The sequence below is a fragment of the Rhinolophus ferrumequinum genome, chromosome 2 (assembly GCF_004115265.2).
Source record: "Rhinolophus ferrumequinum isolate MPI-CBG mRhiFer1 chromosome 2, mRhiFer1_v1.p, whole genome shotgun sequence".
In the NCBI taxonomy this organism is placed as follows: Eukaryota; Metazoa; Chordata; class Mammalia; order Chiroptera; family Rhinolophidae; genus Rhinolophus; species Rhinolophus ferrumequinum.
Window position 1 is genome coordinate 33742031 of NC_046285.1, and position 25016 is coordinate 33767046.

General features: G+C 34.3%; 1 protein-coding gene across 2 annotated transcripts in view; it reads left to right on the plus strand.

Annotated features, from left to right (window-relative positions):
• The window catches only part of ALCAM (activated leukocyte cell adhesion molecule), a 192824-nt gene extending 176978 nt beyond the window's left edge, over positions 1–15846 (plus strand). For both annotated transcript variants that reach the window (XM_033129984.1, XM_033129990.1), the window contains one exon: positions 15731–15846. In XM_033129984.1, coding sequence (XP_032985875.1) covers positions 15731–15818 — 88 coding nt within the window. In that variant the 3' untranslated portion in view covers positions 15819–15846. The remainder of the gene's footprint in view (positions 1–15730) is intronic.
• Positions 15847–25016: the final 9170 nt, after the last annotated feature.

Consider the following 25016-nt stretch of genomic DNA (forward strand, 5'->3'; position numbering starts at 1 on the left):
CTTGCAGCACCAAGTGCTTAGCAATGGTGCTTATGCTTAGCCTTGTGAGATTGTATGTTCATAGCAGAGTAAGGACTTCTGATTTCTCTGCTGCTTTGATTCGTATCACTTCTCAGTGGAAGTAAAATTCGAGATTTTTTGATAATGAGAATGGATGACTGATCATTCCCCATATAATATGTATGTAGGGTATTAACTGACAATTCCAGGCAAAAGGCATTGACTGACTAAGCCCATTCCATGTCTAATTGCTTAACGGGGAGGAAAACATTCATGAACCAGAGATAACTTAATAATTATTTTTCTCTCTTCATCCTCTACTCTGAACATGGTTTTCAGCTCTGCAGGAAGTTAAATGTTACTATTTGAGTTCCAAATCCTCTCCTGTATATCTTATAGTACAAGAACTAATGAAAAATTAAAAGAGCAAAAGAGAAAGGAAAAATGTAAAGGCAGCATGATTTAGCCACAGACTTATTCAGAGGTTTATTAAAACCATAATTTCCAGGTTTGTTGTATTTAAGAGACCCCTGGCCACCGTACTTCTTCTCACTAAACTGGGAGTAAGCATTAACCAGACTTTTGTAATCGCAAAATGCACATTGTCTGAATATTGGAAACTTACCAAAAGATTTATCTATTGCAACTGTGGAACTCATAACTATTTTCATGAAAATTATTGTGTAATATATAGGCAATCTGGAAATCTAAAAATCACAAATACCCTATTAGTTCTGTTTTTATGTAATGCTATGTTATTCCATTAATGGCTCAGGAAAAAAAAAACAGACAGTTCTAAATGTGGTGGAAGGACCGAAGAGGACTTGCCTATTATAACACTGAAACCTCAAGAAACAATGTTGTATGAAGCCTTTCTAAAACCTTCTCATTTGTATCTCTTGATATATGGAACAGGGTCTTGCAAGAAGGTTGATTTTAACTGAATTCTATTTCCAATCAATACTCACTCTAAAATTAAATATATACTCCAACTGAATTAATGGAACAGATAGTGCTGGAGGATCCTTTATAGCACATTTTTAATGACTTTCCTCATTCATCGTTACACAAGCACCAGCAAGTCCTCCTCTATTTTTCTCTTTTTTGTTCTTTTACTGAAATCCTCAACAATTTAATGGGGTAAATGCAATTAACCCTGTTTCATAGTATCTAAGCCTCAGTGAGATTTCCCTACCCAAGATAATACAGGTAGTAGGTATTCCATATCTCATATATTTTCAAATATATTGTGCTGCCTCACCAGGATTTCTTTGGAATTAAAATTTCATCTCTGACTTTGGTGTCCTGCTGGTATTTAATATAGTGCTAGGGATGGAAGGGTGTGCCCCAAAGTTCAGGGCTGATGTGGTCTCTCCCCTTTATAAGAAGTCAGGCTAATCCAAGCTTTGGCTCCTTTCTCTTTAGCTACCCATATGCTGGCAGGCAGCCAGAAGAAGGAAGAAAATAAAATTTCCTATTATTCTCGCAAACCATAAATGGTAGAGTGGACTAGAGGGGAAATGAGATAATGTAGAAATGGTGGGGTCTCATCCAGTCAACCACAAGGTCATTTGCCACTCAGAGGGAAGAACCACCACGGCTCCCCACTCTCCTACCACATATGACCCGACACATTTCCAGAGGAAAGTGCTTGTATCAGAATATAATGTTTTCAATTTTTTTAATCTCTTCCAGCCACCTGTATATATGCATTTCATTTTTTTTTTTTTAATGTCGAGTGTTCGTTTTAATTATCTCTTCAAAGGTGAAGGGAAGTCCTGTTCCCTGAGCACCTGCCATGCATGGGCCAGGCTGTGTGCTGTCTCAACATTACCCACCTTATAGATACACTCCTCACCATGGTGCTGAAGGTGACATCCTGTTTTCACGCATATTCAGTATAGTTATGTTTATTTTGATCTCTCAACCTTTTAAATGGATGGTCCCCAGATTTGCTTTTGGCCTAGATGAAAAGCCCATTTTCTGTTTCTTACGGAGGAAAGAAGGATTCCCTAATTAAGAAGAGAGTTTCTTTGGAGAACCTTAGAAATTCTAAGGCTATAAATGTGAAAGTTGTAATAAGATCAACTATTTCTTCTTGTTCATTTCCTTTTTTAAACCCAGAAATTGCAGACATCGGTCTTCCTGAAATGCAGGGAAGTGCCCTCCTCTCTTCTCTAACTCTTTATTACGGTTGGCCCAAGAGGAAACTCATTCTACAGATAGTTGTGACCAGGGAAGAAGAAAAATAACTATTCTCTTGGATGTGACACTAATTCCCTGTACAGGAATCAGTGGCCAGTTTGCCGGAAGTGGCAATGCCAGGGTCCCAGTCTTAAATCCCCATAGTTATGGTGACCTTCTGTGGTGTGTCTAAGGTATGCTGTAAATTAAAAATCACAGAAAATGCACCTCAAACTAGAAAGTATTAATGATTTCTAATGCAGCCTCTGAGTCTTCAAATTTGTTTTACAAATTCCTGCATTTGGAAAACCTAAAATCTTATGACTTCTTTCATGTGTGAATTATTTTAAGTGAGTATTATTTTTGTTTTTCAAATACATAATTCTAATATTTCATATATCTTTTCAAATGACACTACATCCCAAGATTGTGATGTATTGGTTATGCCTGTCACTCCTATTCCCTTCACTTTTCCTACCTCCTTCGTCCCCCACTAAGTTTTTGTTTGTTCCTTTGTTTTTCAAATATGGTGATGGAAAGAGAACTGACTCTGGGTGGTGAACACACAATGTGATACATAGATGATGTATTACAGAATTGTACACCTGAAATCTGTGTAACTTTGCTAACAATTGCCACCCCCATAAACTTTAAAAATAAACAAATACACAAATAAATAATTTTTAATTGAGAAATAATGAGCATATAACATTGAATAAGTTTAAGGTGTACACCAGTGGGTTGATTCGACAGATTTATATATTGCAATATGATCACCACTGCATCGTTAGCTAACACCTCCATCACGTGAAGTAATTTCATTTCATTTTATGGTAAGAACATTTAAGATCTAGTCTCTTAGCAACTTTGAAGTGTTAAAAATAAAGGCACACTAAGGAGACACCGCCAGATTAGTTCCCTACCTCCTTGGAAGGAGATCTCGAAATAACTTTATAATATTTGGCGAAATATCACAATAAAAGTTAAAGAATATTCCAAAAAGTTACTTAAAAGTTCTTTGAACCCTTAATAGGCACTGCAGTTATAGAAATAACACAGATGAAGAGTTGAGACGAGGTTTAACTTTTTTGTGCTACTTCATAGCTATCTGGTTTTGAACAGCTCCATGCCTCACCTTCGAGTTGGTGAGTCCCTGTCACTTGCTAGGAGCTTTCCCTTGTTCTGTTACACGTATCCTCACACCAGCCCTGTGAATACATCCTGTTACTCCCCCTGTCTGTAGATAAGTGAGCACGCCTCAGAGGAGGCACTTGGCTAGGGACTTTCCACTCAGATTGACACCTGAGAACGTGGCCCACTGACCTCTTCTCTCTACCTCACTTAGAGCTTAGACTAGAGAGTCGCCCCTAGTCTGGGGCTACTCCCACCATTAAATTATTGTGATTCTATGATTTAAATTTTCTCTCATATTTAAGGTTACAAAAAAGTTGACTGCTAAAGAAAGGTTAAGACCAATAACCTTCGTGACAAAAACCAGTGTGCTGATTTTTATTACCAAGATAAAATATAATACATAATCATTTGTATTTTTACCTAAGCACTCATTTGTTGTAAATGCCTAAGCTTGTCTCTCAAACCACTTGACTGAAAAATATTTTACTAACAAAAATGACTTACGTAAGTTTTTGTTTTCTTCCGGTCATAGATGGATTCCTAACCTCTGTAATTCTTTCAAGTATATGAATCTTTCCAAAATTAAAAAAGATATATCCATAAAATTATATTTATTTTTACCACACCAAGTCAAAAGTAATCAGAATAGTATTAAAGGTTTTTTTGTTTGTTTGTTTGTTTGTTTGTTTTATCTGCTCGGGAGAGCAGACTCTCAGTAACCAAAATGGAGAAATTCATAATAAAATGCATTTAAGTCATATATATATATATATATATATATATATACTCAATGAATGTCCCCACCCCCACCAGCAACACTATTTTTATTTCTGTTTAGTACATTGCACAGTGATTAACTCTTAGCATATTTGTATAACTGAGTAACTTGATGCATGGATGCTGGAGCCAGGCTGCTGAAATTTCATTCCTGGCTTTGCTCCTTACTAACTGTGTGAGACCGCAAATAAGTTTATTAGTCTCAATGTAGCATAGAGATATCCTAAGGCTACAATAATTTAATATCTATACAGCACTTAGAACAGTGCTTGACGCCTTGAGGCATTTTAAGTGTGTTAGCAGTTATTATTCTGGAGAGTGAGATTCAAAAAGAGTTTTGCTTTTCATTTACCGTTTCTTATGGTTTGGTTTTGTAACCTTTAAAATAAGAAATATAATTGGCTTGAAGTGACCCACCTCTTATTCTACAAGTATATTCTACAAATATATTTAATGTTGCTCTTAATGACCTTTGTTTTGTAATTCAGATTGTGAGCAGTAATAGTTTTCACCCTTACTGCTATGCGGGAAGATAGGTGATTTACCCGAGTACCACTACCTGCAGAGAGAACTCTCATCACTCCCACCCTCTCAGTTCCTCCTTCTTCTATTTGACACAACTTGATGAAATCACAGGAACTACTCTCCATCCCTAGACACGTAAATCCAACTAGGAAGTACTTATAATGAGCAATGGAAATGGTATCCAGTTTCTCGTTGCACCTTTTGCCTGATTCTTTCAATCCCTGGCCATGAGGTCCATGCTTATCTCTGTCTAATGCTTTTATACTATTCAGGTCATATTTGCTTATGCTAAATGTGCAATTACATCTGTTTTGATAAATGCAGATACCTTTGTAACCATTACTTCAAATCGTGATATCGAGCATTCCATCCCCCCAGAAACTTCCCTTGGGCTCCCTTCCTGCCTAAACTCACCGTCCCTGTTCTCAAAGACAGCCAGTGTGCTGATTTTTATCACCAAGATTTGCCTAAATCTTGAGCCTCATGTAAGTGGAATTACAGAGAGAGAATGTACTCCTTTGTGTCTGGCTTCTTTCATTTAACATAATATTTCTGAGGTACATGTATTAATAATTTCATTATTTTTAATTGCCAAGTAGGGTTCTATTGTTAGACTATATCACAATCTATTCTCTTGTTTATAGACATTTGCATGGTTTCCAGTTTAAGCTATTATATGGCTAAAGTCAACATTCTTATGCAAATATTTTGGTGGGCATGTGTTTTCATTCTCTTAGGTAAATACCTTAGAAATGGAATTGCTGGGTCATAGGATAGATATTTATTCATGAGAAATTGCCAGACAGCTTTCCAAAGTATGTGTCCTGTTTGCAATTCCCACCAGCAGTGTTATGAGAGTTTCAGTTCTTCCATATCCTTGCCTAAATTTGGTGTTGTCATTCTGTTTAATTTTAGTCATCCTAGGAGGTGTGAAATATATCTAATTTTGGTTTTACCTCGCATTTCCCTGAGACCTAATGTTTTTAAGGTCCATCTTTTTCTGTGCAATGACTATTCACATCTTTGCCTATGATTTTATTGGTATTTGTTCTTTTGTAATTGATTTGTAACAGTTCCTTGCATGTTCTGCATAAAATTCTTTATCACAGATATAGTATCAATATTTTGTCCTAGACTGTGGCTTGATTTTTCCTTTTCTTAGTGCTGTCTTTCGATAAGCAGAGTTTTTCGTTTTCATGAAAACAACTTACAACATTTTCCTATAATGTTTAGTGCCTTTTATGTCCACTCTACAAAATCTTTGCTTATCCCAAAGTGACAAATATATTTGTCTGTGTCTTTTTCTAGGAACTACATAGTTTTAACTTTTATACTTAAGGATTTGATACATATAAGATTTTGTGTGTGGTACATGACAAAGGTGGTTTATTTGTTTGTTTGTTTGTTTGTTTGCTTTTGCTTTAGCACCATTTGCTCAAAAGACTCTTTTGGCCTTGGCACATTTGTAATAATAATAATAATAATAATAATAATAATAATAATAATAATGTGAGTCCTTCAACTTTGATATTCTGCTTGTGTTAGCAGTCTTGTTTCTTTGTATTTCCAAATAAATTCTAGCAACTTTTTAATTTCTACCATTTTTTAAAAAGCTTTGGGGATTATGATTACTTTAAATTTATAGATAATTTGGGTAGATTTGAAATCTTAGAAATATTTAGTCTTCCCATCCATGATCATCATATATTTCTCCATTTACTTAATTTTTTTCTTAGCAGTATTTTGCAACTTTTAATGCAGATATTTGACATGTCTTACAGTTTATTATTTTGCAGCTGTTATAAATCATTTTGTAATTTTTATTTTTCAATTGTTTATAGTAGTATGTGAAAATATGATTGTTTTTTTGAAATGTATACAACCATCTTAGTTCTATTAGTTGTTTTGTGAATTCCTTACGATTTCTATATAAACAGTTATTTCATCTGCAAATAGAAATCATTTTACATCTTCCCCTCCATTCTAAATGCCTTTTATTTCTTTTTCTTGCTTTATTACACTCGTAGAGACTTATAATACAATGTCGAAAAGAAATGTTAGAGCAGACATCTTTACATGTTCCCAATCTTAGAGAAGGAATTATTCAGTATTTCACATTATATTTGATGTTAGCTTTTTTTTTTTTTTATACGTGCCTTCCTGGGGTTAGTCAAACTCTAAGGTTAAGAGCATAGTCCTCCAGGCTTCCAAGTCTGTCCAAGATTTCTGACCCCAACTGCAAGGAGTTAGGGTCCAAATACAAAGTTAGAGTGAAGAACCCACATAAAGACACCAACTCAAGTTTGGGGATTTCCCAAAACTACCTTCAGTTTTGATAATTTTCTAGAAATGTAGAACTCACTGAAAACTATTATACTCACAGTTGTTTCATTATAATGAAAGAATATGTTAAATTAGTCAAGGGAAAAGAAGTGTAGGGCAGAGTCTGGGAAGGTTCCAAATGTGAAGTTTCCTTTGTCCTCAGGGATATGTCACTCTACTTGTATTGATGTGTGGCAAAAACATGGAGTATTGACAATCTGAGAAGCTTATCTGAGCTTTGGTGTCCAGAGTTTTTATTGGGCCTTCATTATATGATTGATTAATTGTCCATGTGTTTGAACTCAGTCTTCAGTCTTTCCCTTCCCCGGAGGACAGATATCACATGGCCAAAAGCACCCTAAATCATATGGTTGTTCTTTCTGGGGGGGCCACACTAAGACTATTGGTTGTTGATGGCCCTAAACTGAGACATCTCCGCAGCCTAAACTGTCGAGTGTGATCCAAGAGGCCACCATGAATACGATGGCCACTTCTATCACTCAGAAAATCCTAGTTAGAGACTATCTCCCAGGAGGACAAAAGCCAGACCTATTTTTGAGCAAGGCCAAATTCTTTACCACACAATGTCCTTTAACAGGTTAAAGAAATTTATAATATTCCTAGCTTACTAAGAGTTTTTATCACAAATCATTGTTGAATTTTCTCAAATGCTCCTTATACATTACATTACATTTCACCTACATCTACATTATTTCTACAAATAATCATATTGTTTTCTCATATTCTTTATTCTTAAAAAATGGTAAATGGCCTTGATTGATTATTAAATGTTAATCAGTCTTGCTTTCCTAGAATCTCACTCTATTATGATGTATCATAATTTTTATGTATTGATGGGTACAATTTGCAACATTTTAGTAAGAATTTTGTTTTGAACTGAATTCATGACGACTATTGGTGTATAATTTTTTTGTAATATCTCTGTCGAGTTTTGGCATTAGATTAATGTGAACTTAATAAAATGGGTGGGAAAGAGTTCCATTCTCCTCTGTTACTGAAAGAATTCATTACTTTCTTAAATGTTTGGTATAATTTGGTGATGAAACCACATGGGCCTGGAGTATTCTTTATGAGAACTTGCTTTAAAACAAAAATTATTTAAAATAAAATTCAGTTAACTCATTTATTTTTTACTTTAATTGTTTAATAGATATAAGTTTGCTTCTTCTTAAATAAATTTTGGTAAGTATTTCAAGGAAAATATCCATTTCACTTAAGTTGTTGAGATTTTGCAAAAAGGAAAAGTTATTCATAGGAATCCCTTATCTTGTTTGTCTGTGGGTTCTATCGTGATAACACTCTTTATTTTCTAATATTGTTATTTTGTATTTTGTTCTTTTATATTGCTCAGTCTTTTTAGAGAGTTGTCCATTTTATTAATATTTTAAAAACTATTGCTTATTTTCAATTTTATTATTTTTGCTCTTATCATTTCTATTTTCTTGTAGTTATTTGAAGTTTAACTTTCTCTTCTTTCTCTAATTTCATGAAATAAATGAAAACTTTAGATCATGGATGTTAACCTTTCTTCTTTTATAACACAAGCATTTAATTTCAATCTCAACACTATGTTAACTACATTCCATAAATTTCAGAATGTTGTATTTTTATATTTCTTGAGTTCAAAGTATTTTTAAATCTCCTTTGTGGTTTCTTATTTGGAGTCATGTAACTAGAACTGCATTAAATTCCAAACATTTCTTATTTTCTTCTGTTTTGTTAATACACCGTACTCTGTGTGCTTTAGTCTTTCGAAATGCATTGAGATTTTATTTATTTATTTATTTATTTATTTATTTATTTATCTATCTATTTATTTATTTACCTAACATGCAGTCATGCAGTATTTCCTAGTGGATGCTACATGAGCACTTAAAAATATGTATATATTTAGTGGTTGATGGGTACACTGTTCTATAGCTGCATATTAGGTCAAGTTACATAATAGTTTGTTTAAAAATCTTCTCATCTTTAATTTTATTTTCAAATTATATAAAATCACTTCACATATAATTAAGAAGGTTATAAGCATACACTTCCAGTACTAGAGCTACGTCATCATGATCATGCGTACTGAATTTTGGGTTATTTATCCTATTAGCTACTGAGAAAGGGTTATTAAATTCTCTAAGAATGTGTATCTGTCTATTTCTCCCTTTAGTTCTGTCAGTTTTTGCTTTATTCTTTCATTAGATGTATACAGTTACAATTATTATAACTTTTTTAGGTCTTGAACCTATTCTATTAATAATTATGAAATGTCTCTCATTATTGCTGTCATACTGTGTTGAATTTTACATTGCCTGATAATAACATAACCACACTGCTTTCATATGCTTACTGTTTACATGTATACCTTTTTCTATCCTTTTATTTACAATTATCTATCTCTTTATTTTTAAAGTGTATCTCATATGTCTCAAGGCTGACCAAACTATGTCTTCCGGTCTCTGTCTCATTTGATAAATAAAGCTTATGGGACCACAGTCATGCCCATTTCTTTACATATTGTTTGTGTTGTTTCACACTGCAATGCCAGAGTTGAAGAGTTGGAACAAAAACCATATGGACTGCAAGCCTAAAATATTTACTATCTGGACCTCTCAGATAAAATCTAACTCCTACTATAGAGTTAAGTCGTCTTGTTTAGTGTAGTCTAACAATCTTTAACTTTATTTGGAGAATTTAGCCAACTTACATTTAACCTAATTATTAAATAGTTAACATTTAAGACTGCCATCTTCCTATTTGTTTTCTAGTTGTCTTCTCTTCCTCTTTTCCTGCTTTCAAGTAACTCAAATAAGTTTTAGTATTACATTTTAATTTCTATACTGGCCTCTTTGTATTATTTTATTGTGGTTGTTCCAGGATTACGATAAGAACTCTTAATTTATAGCATCTACTTGTGTAATAATCTAAAACTTTTGAACCATTTTAATTTCATCTAACCTCCTCCATAACATTGTAGTGTGAGGTTTATAATATATGCAGTTGTAGTGGATATGTCAACAGTAGCAAAAAGGATGTAGGAGGTCACATAAAATAATGTTTCTTTCATATAATGCTTTATGAACATATAGCATTAAATGGTTGGTTTTGTAAAAAAAAAAATTAAATAGTATTTATATTTTACTACATAAATATAAGCTTTCTTGCACATCTGAGTTTCCATCTAGTGTAATTTCCCTTCAACCAAAGAACTTCCTGTAATACTTCTTTTAGCACAGGTACGCTAGTGATGATTTCTTTCAGTTTTCTTTCATTCAATTTAATATGTCTTTATTTTGCCTTTAATGAAAGGGTCTTTTTGTTGGATATAAAATTCTGGCTTGAGAGATTTTTCTTTCAGCATTTTAAAGATGTTTAATTATCTCTGGTATACATTTTTTTCCTAATGAGACACCAGTTGTTATTTATGTCATTGTTCCCCTGAACAAGTTTTCTGTGGGTATTTTCATGTCCTTCTCTTAATATTTGCTTTTGATTAGTTTGATTATTATGTACTTAGGTGTGTTTTTCTTTTTATCATTCCTGCTTCGGAGTTGCTGAGCATTTTGGATCTGCAAGTCAATGGAGATCAATAAATCTGAGAATATTGTTATTGTTTCTTTCAATATATTTTCTGTCCCATTCTCTTTGGCTTCTTCTACTTGGACTCCAATTACACATACATTAGACTGCTCAATATTGTCCCACAGATCACTGACAATCTGCGTTTTTTTCTACCGTCTTTCTTTTTTGCAGAATGTATAATTTGTCATATTATTGTCCTTAAGTTTACTGAGGCATTTTTCTCTCATTTCCAATCTGATGATAAGACAATTTAATGAATTGTTCATTTCTAATATTGCAGTTTTAAGTCGGAGAATTGTTTATATTTTTGTGCTGAGATTTCTATCTGTTCTCTCATTGTTACCAAATTTTTCTCAAAGTCTTTGAACATGTGATGTCATAACTGATTTAAAGTTCTTGCCTTCTACTTATAAAGTCTGTGTCATCCAAGGACATTTTCTGTAATTTGTGTTACATTTTTCTATTTTTCATATGTATGGTAACTTTCTTATTATATACTAGTCTTTTGGTGGTGATATATTGTAGAGATTCTAATTTCTGTTATTTTCTTCTAAAGAATATGGATTATTTTTCATAACAGACAAGTATATTACTAGCTGAATTTTCTTGATCTTGTGAAGGCTACTTTTATATTTTATGTGGCACATCTGTCTTAGGGGGAATGCTGCAAATCAATACATAGTCTTTACTTGGCTTTTCTGGGATTTTCATAGAAAGACTGATGTATTTGACAAGAACTTCTGGCATGATGACCTGAACTCCAAACTTTGTTTCCCTATGTGGGTAGTAGCTAAAATCTATGTCAAGTTCTTAAGTTTCTCAGCTGCTGCTTTCTGCTCGGCTATGTGAAATTTCTCGTACACATCCACAGTTCAGGGAAGTTATTGTATTTTACACACTAATTTGGGGTCCTCACCACTTTATGGCCCTCTCCTTTATGAGATTTCCCCCCTTGGTTTCCAGCTTTTGTTCTAGCTAGCCTACATCTCTGGGAAGTGCTCTCAGAGGAAAAGTTACGTAAAAATAGAGCTCACTCAGTATAAAGGTCAAATTCCCTTCACTTCCTACTTTCTTTTTGTCACTCTCAAGTACAAATAGTTTATTATGTATTTTTCTGAGAGTTTATAATTGTCACAAAAGTAAGGATTAACAAAATAAAGTTTTAAGAAATCATTACACATACCAGAACTTCTAATAATCTATGCTTTATTTCAAAGTTATGAAATCATTATGTCTTCAACCTTAATATACCTTCCTCCTTCCCATGAAGGTCAAAGCAGGTTGAAAAAAATCAAAATTGCAAAATGTATTTATTACATTACTAAATTATTTTTTTATTATTTTTAGAATATGCCTAAAGAACATTGACACTTTTATTTGTCACTCTCTCCAGTGGCTCCAAACGAGTTGGAATTTTCACTTTAGAGGCAAAAGAATAGTAGGTAATGAAGTGAGTTTGAAAGAAAAAAGACAAAGAGAGAGACAGTGACAGGATCAGCAGAGAGAAAAGGAATGGAGGAAAAATCATCAGAGGGGTGAGAGAAGGCAAGGAGATTAAAAGAAAGAAAATGAGTGAAGAGGCTTTGAGAATCATGTGGCTTTCCTTGATTACCACAATATCTCAGTGATTTATAGAAATTATAGTTTATAATTTATTAAAATGTAGTTTATGTTGGAATATAAAGTTAGGAGCTATTAGAATAATCAAGGTACATGTTTATGCGTATAATTTTGTGCAGTTTTGTCTGAAAAGATTGGAGTAAAACATAACTCAGGTTCTGTCATTCAGTGTAGTATCCTCTCTATCTACCTGCCTGTAAGAAAGCAGCTGGGTAGTACAGACTTCATATTGGTGAACATTAATATCATAAAGAACAGTAGAAGGAAATAGATATGAACATAAACAGCCGATAACACATATTTTGTATGTTATATGTAATATATACTATAGATTTTTACAATAAAGTAAGCTAGAGAAAAGAAAGTATTATTGAGAAAATCGTAATGAAGATAAAATACCTTTACAGTAGGTCAGATAGTTCAATTCAGTAAAGGAATTATCTTCTGGATGCCTACCGTAGTCAGTCAATGTATTATGTGCTGTGGATAAAACAGAAATAAAACATGGTCCTTATTCTCACAGAACTTATACTCAAGTCAAGAATACAAAAGAGATTGGCCACATCTTGAAGTGTCATGAGACAGATGGGTGGGGGACTCTCTGAAGAAAAGAGCTGGATCTCTCTTTTTAATGGCTGAAGCAAGTGAAACATGCCAGAATCTTAATCAGAACTTTAGAGGGCCATGTCTTAGGTATAGGGGCAAACCAGAAGAAGACTGAGTCTTACTAAAACTTCAGCTGAGCCTGAACCTGGCTCAAGCCCTGGTGTAATTGGAGTCATCAGCTCTTCACCCCTATCTGCTTAAGAAGGAAAAGTGGGAAGCTTATCTGATGGAAAATAATATTATATGGAGTCTCTACAGTTCCTTTATACATGGTGTCATGCAAAATAAAAAGGACTAAATATGCAAAGAGTCAAGAAAATGCAATCAGTTATCAACAGAAAAAGTAGACAAGCAGATCCGTGCATGATTTGGATATTGCAGTTAACAGACAAGGACATTAAAATAACTATAAATAACATATTGAAAGTGGAGGAAAAGACATCAAGGGAATAGACGTCAAGGGAAAAGACATCAAGGAGATAGAGAATTGAAATGTATTTCAAATATTTTAAAATCAAATGGACATTTTAGACCTGAAAAATATAATACTTAAAAAAAAATAAGTCTCTGATGGAAGAATTTAAAAACAGATTGGCCACAGCAGAACACAAGAGAAGAGATCTGGAATGCAGATCTATGGAAAGCATCCAGATTGAGGCGCAGAGGGGAAAAAGAATAGATAAGACATGTAAGAGCATAAGAGACACAGGACACACACACAAGATCTAACTTATATGATTGGAATCCCAGAAAGAACAAAGAGCAAGAATGTCCATCACTAGTAAAACAGATAAATAAATCACGATTTATTCACCCAATGACAAGCTATACAGCAATGAGAATAAAAAACCTACAGCTACCTGCAACCTTATACACGAATGTCACAAACATAAGGTTGAGTTTAAATAAAAGGCAGGCAAAAATGAATGCATGTGGTATATATAAATTTATATACAAATTACAAGAACAGGTAAAACTATTCTGTGAAAATTTAGGATTGGGTAACCTTTGTGAGGTGGTAGAGACTGGACAGAAACACACTGTGGCACTTCTGCGTCTGCAACTGTTCTGTTTCTGGATCTGGGTACAGGTTACATTCATGCATTCAGTTTTTGTAAATTCATTGAATTGTACTTTTATGATAAGTACATTATATTGAATGGATATTACTCTTCAAGAAAACAAATTTTAAAAGGATTCATTGATTTATAGAAAGTTCAAGCTTTAAAGAAAGTTCTTAGAGAGCGTCCTAATCCACCGCCTCACGTTACACTGTTGAGTTTACTAAGACTTTATTAGCTATTAGTTAAGTAACTTATTAAAGAGACTAGCCCTTAAATCACCTGTGATATATAATGTAATATATAATGTAGATGGCGTGTGTGTGTGTGTGTGTGTGTGTGTGTATTGGAAGAGAGAAATATCATATATATTATTATATTTGCCTGGAAAATATATATAAAAGATGTCATTCACTGTGATGTACCCTTTTAGTACAAGATAGAAAATATTTATATGATAATATTTTATAACTCAAGACATAGATTCAAACTTACAACGTGGTCTCATTTACATTTTTGAATGTCTTCCTTTAAAATGCTATCACATATGATAGGACTTAATCATGTTGGCAAAGTTTGAGGTTGCTCTCCTCCCTTGTGCATGGATTTAGAAGGCTATAGTTTAAGCTAAATTAACAATTTTTGAATTACAAATTAAATGTATGCTAAAAATAATGAATGTCCTAGTTTGAATGAACTGTACGTCTTCATTTCACTTGGATATATGTCATACACCATCACAACCTTCTTTCTAGTAAAGTTGTGAGTCTTAGCAAATGAGTTAAGGAATTCTATTTAAAGCATGGAAATACGTTCAGGGAAAATGGGGTTTTCTACCCCTCTTAACCAAGAGACACATCTGGGATTATACACTTTCTTAAAACTAGAAGAATTACTAGGAATTATATGGAAATAATAATTTGAAGTACGATATCGCTGTGGTTACTCTGAGGTGCTTACAACAGGGATGCATAGGTGAGTGAGTTAGGGAAGGAAGGAAAGAAGGAAGGATAGGATATACTTTCGGCAATGCAGTTATGAATTCTCCTGAGTGGTCACAAAACGAAGAAATTTAGCTGTGTGCTTAAGAAAATCTGATTTCAGCTCTTAAAGGACAGAGCCTAGTGTAACCATAAAACCATGTGTAACCATGGCAGCCACTGGGGCAGTGATTTTCTAACTTTAGCATGCAGCAGAACCACTAGGAGGTCTTGTTTATCAAACATTGCCTGCCCAATCCCCCGAGTTTCTGTTTCCATAGTTCTATTGCTGGACCTCAGAATTTGCACTTCTGTCAAGGGGTTGCTGATACTGTTGATCTGGGTCCACGATTTGAGAACCAAAACATTACAGCTGCTTTAGCTTCTGCTGCCAATCTTCTGTCATTAACCTTGCTTTTGATTTATTCAATAAAACAGAATCCACAAACAAAGATACAGGGGTTTGGCTCAACCTGGATGAGAAATAGGGAATGCCAAAAAGGGAAAGGCCCTAATGAAACTCCCTCAGAAATTTTTTGCAGAAAGTATTTGCCCAGAATGAAAATTTTGACTATCAAATGATAATAATTACTTTCCAGAAAGTGAAGAGAAAAACAACCCAGATCAAAACATGATGCAACTGTATGGTATAGTCTGTGCTCAAAACAATGGATTTCTTTTTCTCTTAGCATATATTTACTACAATCCCACTCACTACCAAGGTGATTTCGTTGGAATGAGTTCTGTAACCAATCAAGGCTCACAGATGTACAATTGTTCACCCTCGTGGTTTGCCTGTATTAGATGTAAAACATCTGCTTCATGATAATACATTACTGTGAACCCTAAATTTAAAAAAGAACAGTGTGTGTGTGTGTGTGTGTGTGTGTGTGTGTGTGTAATAACGTTTATTTCATTCCTTTATAGGACTGCATCAAAACACGTAAACAAGGACCTTGGTAATCTGGAAGAAAATAAAAAGTTAGAAGAAAACAATCACAAAACAGAAGCCTAAGAGAGAAGCTGTTCTACTTATTGTCCAGGTGAGCAGACTGTGTGAAGTTTATAGAAATAATTCCCAGGAAAATATGAAACATCCTAGGCAATGAAAGGGAAAGCTTTGACATTAAGATGCTTCATAATTGCAGCTTTTAAAACAAGAAGAGAGTTTCTTTAAAGCAACTTTGTTAACTCAGAAAGGTGTTTTCAGAAGAATGGAATCTCACCAATTTTCCTATCTTCCAAAAAATAATTATTGTCTGAATAATTAAAATCAATTTTGAGATCTTAACATTCAATTAGCATTTTCTATTCTAATGCCAAAAATTTTCCTGAGGGCAAAGAAGCTTAATTTTATAAATTGATATTTTGGTTTGATGAGAGCTGATTCTAATATTTCAAATTTATTTTTAAAAGCAATTATAAGAATAATTTCAAAATATAAAAATTTTAGTCCAAGGATTTAAGATACTTAAAAGTATCACAGTATTTATATAACCATCTCCCAAATCATTTTAATGAACTGGCTAACAAATTTGTGTGTGTATACACACACACACGCACACGCGCGCACACACACACACTTTTGCAGATAGTATGTATATTATATACGTGTATGCATATATGTATCTGTACATGCACATATATGTATGTGTATAATGTATATATCAATGTTACATATATTGCATATGTGTATATATAATAACAATATAAGTGATTTTTAAGACAATCTTCAAAAGAGGTAGTCTGTTTCCATGGTATTGCCATTTATAATTGGAGCTTTTACTTTTATTTATGTTCTCATGAGCCAACTAGAGAAGCCATTTAGACAAATTAATTTGTGTGTCCTTGAGAATAACTGTTACTGTGGCTTCCCCATCTGAAGTTAAAATCCCCAACATCCACAGTAAAACTTTGATTCATTATAAGTAAACTACAAGTCACAATTTGCGTAGGTCACCAGAGTTAATCCCACAGAGAAGATACGGAGCATGGGAAAGAATTGTAATTGGAAGGATGAACACAGGAAAGAAAAATAGAATATTTTTAAATAAGACATTTTTAAAACCTGAAAACCAGGATCTCAAACTGGGTGAAAGAAGTAAGAACTGGATTTCTTCCTCTATCCTACCTTCCGTTGGAAGCCAAGTAGGCAGCATTTTCACCTATTTTTTTGTTTTGTTTTTTGAGTGTGTTTTTTTTTCCTTCTTCTCTAGGGTTTATTTCTCAATCTTTCATAAACATAGATTTTATGTTCTGTTTTCTTTAAAATTGGATAGAATAAATCCTCAAACAAAAATTGAGCTTGAAGACAAAACCCACAAAAGAGTGTGATTTGAAGGGATAAGTGCATTTTTTTAACCTGAAGAGAAACAGAATGAGATATTTTTCTAAAACAACTTATAATATTCATATGAATTAAGCAATTTTCATAAAAAATAAAGACTCAACAATTTCAAAAAATTGTTTGTAGAAGGGCCATAGCAATGCCTGGGATTACAGATGGGTTCAGGGACAATGGAGGTTTAAGAAAGGCTCCTATAATGTAACTCCTGTCACTTTTAGTCCAAAGCATCTATTGATGGTGAGAAATTATTGCTATGGTAACTTACCAAATTATGTTTTTTTTTCATCATTTCAGAAAAAAAACTATATAGGCCAATTGAAGCATGAACGTGGATTGTATTTAAGACATATACAAAGACATTGACAGCAATTCATGGTTCAAGTACTAAGCAGATCATTCTACCAAGCTGTCGCGGGATTTTAGAGAATTATCTCAAGTCAAACAGTGAAATGAAATTACAAACAATAACAACAAGTTTTGGCAGCCATGATGATAGTTCATATGTTGTGTTTGGTTTGATTTTTTTTTTTTTTCTGTAAATGTCTGCACTGAGGATTTCCTTTTGGTTTGCCTTTATGTAAATTTTTTACGTAGCTATTTTTATACACTGTAAGCTTTGTTCTGGGAGTTGCTGTTAATCTGATGTATAATGTAATGTTTTTATTTCAGTTGTTTATATGGATAATCTGAGCAAGTATATTTCTGACTGATTGCTATCAGTAATGCCCTCAACTTTCTTACAAGCACCTAAATCCCAAAGGTGGCAGCTTGTGAAGATTGGGGACACACACATTGCCCTATGAAAAGTGTGATTTTTTTATCACAAGAAGGGGAGGCAGAGAGTCAGACTGATAAGCACCAGAGGAGCTGATTCTGTGTATGGGCCACCAGCTGACTCTCAGAAGTAAACCACACACGCATATGGACACGCATTCATAATAATGGTACTCCCAAACTGACAATTTTGCCTGTGCTGTAAAAAAAGTAACAGAATCTGGGCAGCACTTACCTTTAGAGACACCTGCTAGTAAATTATTTTTTGTCGAAGGGAAAAAAACAACAATGTGTGAGAGACGTTTTGGAAAAATCATGGATAACATTTCCATTTTCATAGATTACAATGTAAATCACTGTAATTAAAAATTGGTGTTAAATCCTTTGGGTTATCCACTGCCTTAAAATTATAATATTTCCTTTAAAAAAAGATATCAGTCAAAATTGGAGATTTTTAACAGTGGTCATTATCAAAGCTGTGTTATTTTCCACAGAATATAGAATATATATTTTTTTTGTGTGTGTTTTTGTTAACTACGCTAAGATATTGAATGCACCTTGAGATAATTTAGTGTTTTTAACTGGTACATAATTTATCAAACAGTACATAAAAGTGTAATAATAAAATGTCTATGTATCTTTAGTTACATTTAAATTTGTAACTTTATAAACATGTTTTATGCTTGAGGAACTTTTTAGGGTGGTAGTATAAATGGGAACTTTTTGAAGTAGACTGGATATGAGCCAATAGCTACTTGTGACTAGACTTTTAAACTTTGCTCTTTTAAGCAGAAGCCTCGTTTCTGGGAGAATACTGCACAGCCATTCTTGTCCCAGGATTTACATAACTTTATAGGAAAAAAAAAAAATGAACATCAGATTTCCTGGTATAGAACTGTGTTCTTTGGGAAGAAAAGGAAAACTGGTGTTTGTTTTTTTAGATTGATGGAATGAAAAATTATGAAAGCAATGAAAAATAAATTAAAGATTAAAATCAGATGGAGATTAGGAATAATATTTTGCCACTTCTGCATTATTTAGAATCATATTATTGTACATTTGTAAACCATTTAATGTCTGGGCAATAGTGACTCAGTTTAATAAAAGCTTCCTGTAGTGCATTGGTATGAATTAAATACATAAAATATCCTATTAGACTCGATGCTGTATAAAATATTACGGGAAAAAGAAAATATGTTATTTTTGCCTCTAAACTTTGATTTATTGAAGTTTTATTTGGCAGGAAAAAAAATTGAATCTTGGTCAATATTTAAACCAAAGTGAAAGGGGAGAAACCAAAGTTATTTGTTTTGCATGGCTAAGCCATTCTGTTATCTCTGTAAATACTGTGATTTCTTTTTTTTTCTTTTCTCTTTAGAATTTTGTTAAAGAAATTCTAAAATTTTTAAACACCTGCTTTCCACAATAAACCATGAACACTAAAATGAAATCACTTCCATATAAACACTTTTCCTTTTTTTCTTTTGGTGTAGGACAAAGGTTCAAAGTCTAACTCCTAAGATATATTTGCAGAAAAAAGCGGTGACAATAGAGAGGGATATACTACAATTATTTCTTGGCTTACACTTGCAATGGTTAACTAAGTCCAAAAACATCTGTCAGAACCTAGAGAGCAGAACATTCAAAACTCAGAGCTCTGGACAGAAAGCAGAACGTTGGCCAGGGGAAAGGGTATGCATTATTACTATTGAATCAATGCCTGGGTAAAAAAGGAACGCTCACTTGTGTAATGGCAGAGATATGTACAGCGAGGCTGGGAAGGAAAACCATGCACAATCCTTAACTTCTGAGGTTGCGTCGCTCCGGTTTGACTCTTTGGCAACAGAAGGCAAATTTTTCCAGTTCAAGTTTCACTTCCAATCTGTGATTACAGGAATTGTATGTGGAAATGGATTAACATACCCGTCTATGCCTAAAAGATAATAAAACTGAAATATGTCTTCACATATCTCTCACAGCTGTCTGCCTCTTGTCTAAACTAGGATGCTTATGTATAGAAAGTAGTTGTCATTGTGAAAGAGTAGAAAACTCATTATGACTCTCGATCTCTCTGGAGAGAGAATGCAGCAAAATAAAATTGTCCCTGCCTTCCTATTATGTCAGTTGGGCCACCTTAGCTAGTCCTAGGTTTCACCAGTGATTGGTTCTATGATGTGTGTGTTTCTGTCTTCAGTGATAAGATGAGACTTATTGTGGGTGTCCCGTGTGGCTGTCCTAGGAACTTAATTAAGAGGACCCTCTCCTATTTCTTCACTTCCACCATTAACAAGGCACCATTCAGTTTATCATTTGGAAATACCTAGGCATGAACTTGCATAGAAATGCTTTCCCTTCAAAATAAGGTAAGGCCTTATTAATAAGCTGTGTATATCAGAGAAAGAAATTAATATTTATCGAGCCCATATTATGTGCTAAGGCCATCCACACATTATCTTGTTTAATCCTTAAAAGTTATAAATAGTATTAAATATTCCCCATTAATAGCTGAAGATTAAGGTTTAGCGAGGTTCCCAAACTCCCAAGTGCATTTAGCTTCTAAGTTGGTAAGCTGGGTATCAAACCATCTGATTCTAAAGGCCATCTTGCCCCAGTCTACTATAGTTTCCAGACTTCTTTAATAAAGAAAGCCTCCTTTTCATAACATGTAAAATTGGGAAATATTAATTGACACATGAACTGGTTATACCATCCATAAAAGATTATTTTAAGATGTTCAAATCACATAATAGACCAATATTATATATAATTTTTCAATAGTATTTGGATGATTAGATATTTTATTAAACATTAAATATGTAATTATATGTGTGTATGTTTAAAACACATGTGTGTTTAAAAATGTGATGTGACATACATATGATACATTTTTAAACATAACATATATTGCTATCACATACTAAGTGCCTATTATGAGACAGGAACCATATTGATGCGCTATTTACCCTATTTCATTTGAATCCACTCAACATCATTGTCACGTCCAGCACGACAAGAGTTGTGGGGAGCGAGGAGGGCAGCACAAGGTTAAGAAAGACAGTAGACAAGAATAGAGTGCAAGCGGGGCCAAGGGACTGCAGTCTCAAGGACTGAGCCCCGAGTCGGGCCAACGCATGGCTTTTATTTGTTAGGTATGGAAGTGAAAGAAGGAAAGCTTGTCAATCTCAAGATCTGTGAATCCCATACATTACAATAGGACACTGATTTAAGCCAATCACCCTTGCCTGCAGGCAGCTGAAAGGTAAGTCCCAGGATCAGTACTTCACCAAGGGATAAAACCTTTATGCGTTTGAATAGACGGAGAGCTCCTCATTGAGTCACTTCCCCTGCAGGATGTGGGAAGGAATGCAGCCACAGAGGCAGAGGCTCTCCTTAGCCAGGGGAAGGTGGGGGGATGTGCCCACCTCAATCGACCCCAGATGGTCCCCACATGACTGTGTCTGGCTTGGGTTGCCCCCCCCCCCCCCCCGCTTAGGGAGTCGTACATGTCTTTGACCAGCCAGCCATCTTTCTGGGGCCAAACAGGGAGACATAAGGTGTAAGCACAAAGGTGAAGCAAAGTCCCTAAAAGGATCCATCTCACAGACTCTCCTTTCTTTAGGGACAGGTACGAGGAGACAGACGGGTAGGCTGCTGCGTGGCAACACATCCTGTTACAGGAGGCATTATCTCCATTTTACAGATGAAGGCAATGTAAATAACTGTCTATAATCACAGACACGGGAGGTGGTTAAGCTGGGACCTATGCTCAAGATGCCGAAGTCCAAGTTCTATTCACTGTTTTGTTTCCCACCCCTCCTCCCGCTATAAGAATATACATCTATCTATGCTTGGAGAAGCTACCAAAAAGATTTGCATTGAATAATTTGTTTGATCATCTTAGTAACTAATGTAATTCATATTCAAAGAAATATGTAAAACTACTTGGAAAACATTATTATATGAGTATTAATTTTTTATTATATGTCTAAAGAATCAAATGGAATAACTGCTATTAAAAAATCAGTGCAGTAGATTTGTCTCTAGAAGTATCATACTTTAAATATAAAACTGCTTCAGTTACACATAGAAAGTATATATCTCCTCTGAGCTTCTTAATAAAAAGCAATTTTAATATACACTGTATTTGGGAAACATGAAGTCAGAAAACTGGAGTTCATTATTTCCCAGCATGCTTTCTTCATCTGTTCATTATTCTTATTCTAATCCAATTTCTCTTCCCCAAATTTGTCCTTTTCTCATATTTCCTTGTAAATACTTCTCAAATGTACAAATACTCATTGAAAAATGAACACACAGGCATACAACTCTGAGAGCTAATTTCATTCTCTAATTTTCTGTCTTGTCCCTTTTCATCAGCTAGCTCTGGAAGAAGTTTTACCTTGTGATGGCCAAGCAGCTGAATGAAATAGAGAAAAGATCTTCACATATAGGTATATATAGGTGTGTGCATGTTTACATGTAGGCATTCGCAAGTTCATGGGCGCTAGCGCACACACACACATTGTGGACTATTTTACCCCACTTTCCTTATCAGAAAGTAATTGCTTGAAGAACTACAAAATATTTGTGAAATAGGAAGCAGCTCTGGGGTGAAAATGTTCATGGTACTTTGGCATGAGGTATTCATAAGTGTAACAAACAGGTACCATAGCACATACTAGACTCAATAGTTGCAATGAAATTTGTGTGAATAAATCTAATTGTGTAAACTCTAAACCACCAGGGGAAAAAAATGAGGGCCTCAACATTGTAGAAGCTCAAAAGAAATTAGTAGATCTTTTGAGAAACGTGTATTATCAGAGAGCAAAGGCTGTGGTCTCCAGATGGTATAGCATTTGATAAAACGTGCCTTTGCAAGCTGACAGCAACTCGGTTTAGACTATTTATAAGATAATCAAAATTAAAGATCAACATTTCCCATACATATTTTCTTTCTGGTTATACTTTTCCAGGTAGGCCAAGATAAATTGAGCTTCAATTAATAGTTTAAATTGATGGCTTGATTTAGATACCGTCTGCTTGTTCACTTCCACAGAAATAATAGTTGAAATTTGGACCTCCCTATACAATTCTTTGAATTCTCATCAGTAAGAAATTAGATGTAGTGAAATATTATTGAAATAAGATGTAGTGACTGTTGGAAAATTGATTCACAGTCCTATCCCTGGAATGGCTTATTAAGGAAATGGAATATTTCTGTTAAGAAAAGGTTTATGTCTAATCGTTAGAGTAATTCCTTGGATACTAAATTGCTACTAAAACCCCTCATAATGCTAAGCGAAATAAGGCAGAGAGAAAAAGTAGAGAATCATGTGATTTCACTGTCATGTGGTATGTAAACCAAAAATAACAAAAGAACAAGGCAAACAAATGCGAAACAAAAACTCATAAACACAGACAATAGTTTAGTGGTTACCAGAGGGCAAAGAGGTACAGGGGTGGTAGATGACGGTAAACAGGATCAAATATATGGTGATGGAAGGAGAACTGACTCTGGGTGGTGAACACACAATGTGATTTATAGAGGATGTATACAGAATTGTACGCCTGAAACCTATATAATTTTACTAACAATTGTCACCCCAATAAACTTTAATTAAAAAAAAAATCTACCCAGGAATTCTGGGTATTTACATTGTTGTCAATAACAGTTAAGTTCCTTTTTCTTACTTGATTAGAAAAGTCCACCAAAAGCTCTAAAATAATCTCTGTATTGAGCGATAGAGACATTACTTATCATTGAGTCTGATTCCAAAAGGAAAGATTACATTTTTTTTAAAACTGTTACAGATTCATTTATAGGAGTAATCTTCTGTGACTTTTCTTAATTTAGAGAGGTTTGTTTTTCATATATAATAGTTAGATACAAGCTGTTTAAAAGACGATGGTTTTTTGGTCACACTGGCAATACCACAAAACAACAGAGAAACCTTCCCCCATATTCCTAACTGATAATCTGTTTTCACAGTACTATAGTACAATTTAAAAGTTGTTTGTAGTGACTTTTACTCTTTCAGTCTTTGGTGTTTAATTTTTCTTGAACGTAATATAATAATCATTAAATGCCAAATGTATACTTCATCATCATCACAGGGCTCATTATATTTTTTTGTTGTCCTGATGATAATGACAATGTATAGCATCAATGTTCAATTCAAAGGGTGACACAGATTTATAAATATTAATGCTGTTGCTTTTCTGTGGTTTCTGCAATGTAGATGGAGTTAAATTTACATTTATCCCCTCAGCATCGTTGCCCAGTGACTCACGGCATTACACTGAAGAGAAACTGGCAGTGAGGCAGTTTTTGTGGGTTCATCTTCATTATTCTTCACTCTTACTATTGAAAGTAGGGTATATATGTGTATATAGGTTGGGGATAGGAAATCTGCTTCTCGTTTTCTTTTTTAAAATTACTTTTCCAAGCTTTTGATCCAATGAGGAAATCATCTGGTTGGGAGCAAAGTCAAATGGGCTTTACCAAAACTGTTTACATTCCAAGGTAGGAATGAAAGACCAGAATGGAGCAGCAGAGTTTTAGAAAGTTGGATGAGCATAGGGAGCTGTGCAGTGATGATTTGGTTCTGCATATCAGCTCGGATTCCTAGATTTAAAACATATATATTTATAATTGCAGTTAACTGTGCTTTTGCTAAAAGACGACTTTGTGTGATGAAGCATGTCTGCCACAGTTTTCATGGTCTATGATTTTGTCCTTGGCTCCTATTTTCTTCTTAGAAGAAGCTACTACAGCTGTACCGCAATATAGGCCCTTTCCTTCCAGCCCCCTGTGTATATGTTTCAGAAGACGCTTCCTAAAGTTAAATGCTTTTGCAAACAGTGTGTGTTCCTAGTTCTCTCATGGTCCATTTGTGGCATGAGTGGCCCTAACTCTTTACCTGTTTCAGCACCCTTCGCATCTGACTTTACAGTTCTTCCCACAAAAGGGTCAGAGCGTATTATCCCACTCCTTGACACTAGGTTCATCCATATGATTTGCTTCAACCCATAAAATCATGTGGAAGTGACAGTTTTCCAGTTCTGAGTCTCGGCTTCGAGAGGCCAACCGTG